Below are 3,961 nucleotides of genomic sequence, written 5' to 3' on the forward strand. Positions count from 1 at the left end.
CACAAACTTCAGGACTGAGTTTGTTCTGGATGGGCGATTTTTACGTATGGAAGCGTCATTAATCACTATTTCCTCGGAATAACGTGGAAATTTCAGGCAGACAGAGACAAATGCGACCCACGCGGAATTGGACAAAATTGACATTTGGATTCCATCCAATTTTCGTAGAATTTTCCCAGTATTCATCTGTAAATTTCATTCAAGTACCAAACATCGAACTTCACTTTCATCGAAAAGCATTTGAGTGGTAATCGACTTGGCAATTACAGGCTGCAACGTAATTCACGGTCAAAATATATTTCATCTATTAACCCGCGTAGTGGTTACGTTGATCAGACCATTCCAATTTCGTCAAATTTTTCTTGACTCACCAATACAACTACGTGGTTTCGGCGCCGGTCTAATGGTGGCTTTATACAGTCAAAATTCTTTCTACCAATATATGGTGGTATGGTAGTTTCCCTACGCTTGGAAAAGATGGCTGGGTCTCTTGTGTCAGTGCTCGCAGATCATGTCATTTCTGTTCTGATTGAAAAGATTTTTGAGGAGATTTCGTTAGCTTACAGGCACAGAGAGGATTTGGAACTCATCTGTGATGAGCTTGAATCTATCAAATGCCTCCTCAACGACACCGTTGGAGCGTGGAAAATGAATTCCAGTTCAGTAAGGAATTGGTTGCAGAAACTTGAAGACTTTCTCTACGACACTCTCCACCTGTTGGAAGACTCTTCTCAGGCTCAGCACCACACCACCTGCATTTCCCGGTATCTACTGTGTCGTAAGATTCGGGTGTTGAAGGAGAGAATTCGCTGCATCCACAGAAGCTCAAAGTATCTCAAGTATCTGAGGGCCATAGATGTGAAGCCCCGTCCTGGATTAGTCAGTGGAGAATTGATAAGAAATAGAAGAAAATCAAGTGGGCTGCTTTTGGAAGCTACAACGGTAGGAATGCAAAATGATATTGATCTGATTAGCGGATGGCTACTCACAGATGGCCCTCAGATCATTACCGTAGCAGGCATGGGAGGGCTAGGCAAAACCCTTCTGCTTCAACACGTCTTCAATAGCCAAAAGATCAGAGAATCCTTTGACCATTTGATTTGGGTGGCAGTATCCCAAAGCTATGTGGCGCATCAGCTGCTTCTCCACATAGGCAGACAAACAAAGCTGCCAGATGATGAAAAGCAAAGTCACCTAAACGCGGAGGAGGTGAGAGATAACATCCGTAGGCACCTGCAAGGAAGCCGCTGTTTACTTGTTCTGGATGATGTGTGGGACAAACATGCTTTGGGAGACATTGGCTTTCCATTGGAGGGCGGAAGTAAAGCAATGCTTTCAACGCGGGACAGGAAAGTTTTAGAAAATGTGGGAGCTCACCGCATCCATCACATGGACTATTTGTCTGAAGAGAACAGTTGGAGATTGTTCTGCATTCATGCGTTCCCTGAAGATAGCAATCACAGTCCCCCAGAGGAGTTGGAGAAGGTGGCCCGTGCAATTGAAAGAAAATGCTCCAGATTACCGCTAGCCGTGAAGACAGTAGCAGCATCTATGGCAAGCGTGAACCGACTTCCTAATGAATGGGAATCCACGTTGAATAGGCTAAATAAAATTAGCACAATCAAGGAGGACATTCTGCCAATCCTGAAGTTAAGTTACGACGCCTTGCCTGATTATCTAAAGCCTTGTTTTCTTTTCTGTTCTGCTTATCCAGAAGATACTATAATGAGTTGTGAATATCTAGTACAAGTATGGATTGCCCAGGGATTTGTTAATCCTGATGAAAGAGAAGACTCCTACGAGTTAGGATTCTCCTATCTAAATGAGCTGGTTGATCGCTGTATGATTGAATTTGTTCCATATGATGGGAACGATTACATCATTAAATACTGCAAAATGCATGATCTATTACACGAGTTGGCTCTTTCAGAATCTCAAATCCAAACCAGATGTTTGTTTCAGGCTGGAAAAAATGTGGAAAAGTTCCCCGTAGAAAAGTGCCATAGCCTACGTAGGATTTCTTTAAGTAAAAATAAAATAACTAGTATTGATAAGACCATCCGTTCCCCTCGTCTCCTCACCTTGCTTCTATGGAAAAATCTTCATCTCAAATCAATATGCGAAGATTTTTTCAAAAAAATGAGGCATTTGAGTGTTTTGGATTTAAGCCAGACTTCCATCAAGTCATTGCCCAAGTCTATTGCCAAGTTAAAACATTTGAGATTCCTCAATTTGTCTAGAACAGGCATTGAAAAGATTCCTAGGTGTTTTAGTGGTCTCAAAAATCTTCAGTCGCTCGATGTTAGTTGGTGTGAAAACTTGGCAAGTCTTCATTCAGGCATAAACAAACATCAGTCTTTGCTGAATCTAAATGTGGCTGGCTGCAGCAATTTGGCTTGGGTTCCTTTGGGAATATCCAAGCTTGTCTCTCTACGAATTTTAGGACAAGTGGTATTCAAGTTGAGGGGAAACGCCACAAATGCATTGCAATTGAGGGATCTCAAAGAATTGACTCTACTTCAACATTTGTCAATTGCATTCAGCGGTCGCTCAAATTGCCAAGACATAACCGTTGGGATCTTTGGAGGTATGGAAGACATGCGAAAATTGTTCTTTGAGAACTATGATGAGGATTACCTTGTTCAACTTCCCGAGGACATGTCAGGCATGAGACGACTGGAGATTCTTCATCTTCATAACTGCGTGGTACCCTCATGGATCTCTCAGCTTCACAATCTCATGCTTCTACTCTTGAAGGGAGATTATTCTGATAGTTATCAAGACCTGCAAACAATTCCAAACTTAAGACGACTTATTTTAATCCAGAACAAGCAATGCATCGATTTCCCCACAGACTTTGGGTATCCTTTGTCATTCCCCAAACTGGAGGCACTGGTGATAGAAGATTTTTGCCAGCTGCAAAGATTTCCATCCCTGGCAGATAACGCCATGCCAATGCTACAGCATTTTCGACTGGTGAATTGCAGGCGGCTGGAAAGAATACCTCAGGGCTTGGACCGCCTCAACAGCCTTGAAAAGTTACAAGTGATCGGCTGTGAAAGGTGCCGCAACGATCTTCAGGAAAATGGGCATTATGGGCAAATTTTCAAACGCCGTAATGTCCAAGTGAAATGTGAATAGTGGAAACTTTGATGTTGCTGAATGTAAAAGTAGAAAATGTCTACTATGACTAATTACAAGCAATATAGGAAATCTGGGAATAATGCCCTTCACAGTGTTGAAACTAATCCCAACCACCACCTTCATTACTCCTCGGTAGACTTCTTTCTCCAGCTTCTACTTGCCCCTTTTTCAATGCAAATTAAATATTTGTTTGTTTTTCCCTCCTTGCTGGAAAAGTGTAGAAGAGTCTAGAAATTTCATAGCAGTAGCAACAGGTTTATTAAAAAACCAGGGTTGTTTTTATAAGCAATATATATGTAAAAAGAGCAGAAGATTGTTTACATTGCTGTAGCAACAGCAACCAGTGAACAGGGCAGTCTCTTTAAATGGTGTGTATGAGGAGAGCAGAAAGTGTCATCACAAGGGGTCTCTACTTTTAATCTGTATGAGGTGAAGAAAGAGCAGCTTTGTATTTTTGATAAACAAATTTAATCAAACATTGTCTGCCCTATATTTTGAGTTATTTTAAATCAGAATTTTGTATGATTCAAAATATATATATGAACATATAATATTTCCAGTTTGCCCTGTTTATCTCTGTTTTTCTTTTGTTTGCTTCTCCTCTGCCTCTTGTTATCACACGTACACAATCCTTTCCCATCTTGGTAAAAGTGAACCTTACAACCCGCTGTTTCCAACTGATGCTCCTTACCATCTTTTTGTTTTAGTTTTCACCACATCTACCGGACTGATTGGTGATGTTCGCACTAGTGTTTATAATTTGTAAGCATAACAATGCGAATAGCGGGAATTGTGATGTTGCCGAACGTAAAGTAGA

General features: G+C 41.2%; 1 protein-coding gene across 1 annotated transcript; it reads left to right on the plus strand.

Moving 5' to 3' along the window:
• Window positions 1–411: 411 nt before the first annotated feature.
• LOC131051197 (disease resistance RPP13-like protein 4) lies at window positions 412–3,579 on the plus strand. The gene has a single exon (XM_057985592.2). The coding sequence runs from the start codon at window positions 451–453 to the stop codon at window positions 3,139–3,141; it is 2,691 nt and encodes an 896-aa protein (XP_057841575.2). The 5' UTR covers window positions 412–450; the 3' UTR covers window positions 3,142–3,579.
• Window positions 3,580–3,961: the final 382 nt, after the last annotated feature.

This window comes from Cryptomeria japonica, chromosome 5 (assembly GCF_030272615.1).
Source record: "Cryptomeria japonica chromosome 5, Sugi_1.0, whole genome shotgun sequence".
In the NCBI taxonomy this organism is placed as follows: Eukaryota; Viridiplantae; Streptophyta; class Pinopsida; order Cupressales; family Cupressaceae; genus Cryptomeria; species Cryptomeria japonica.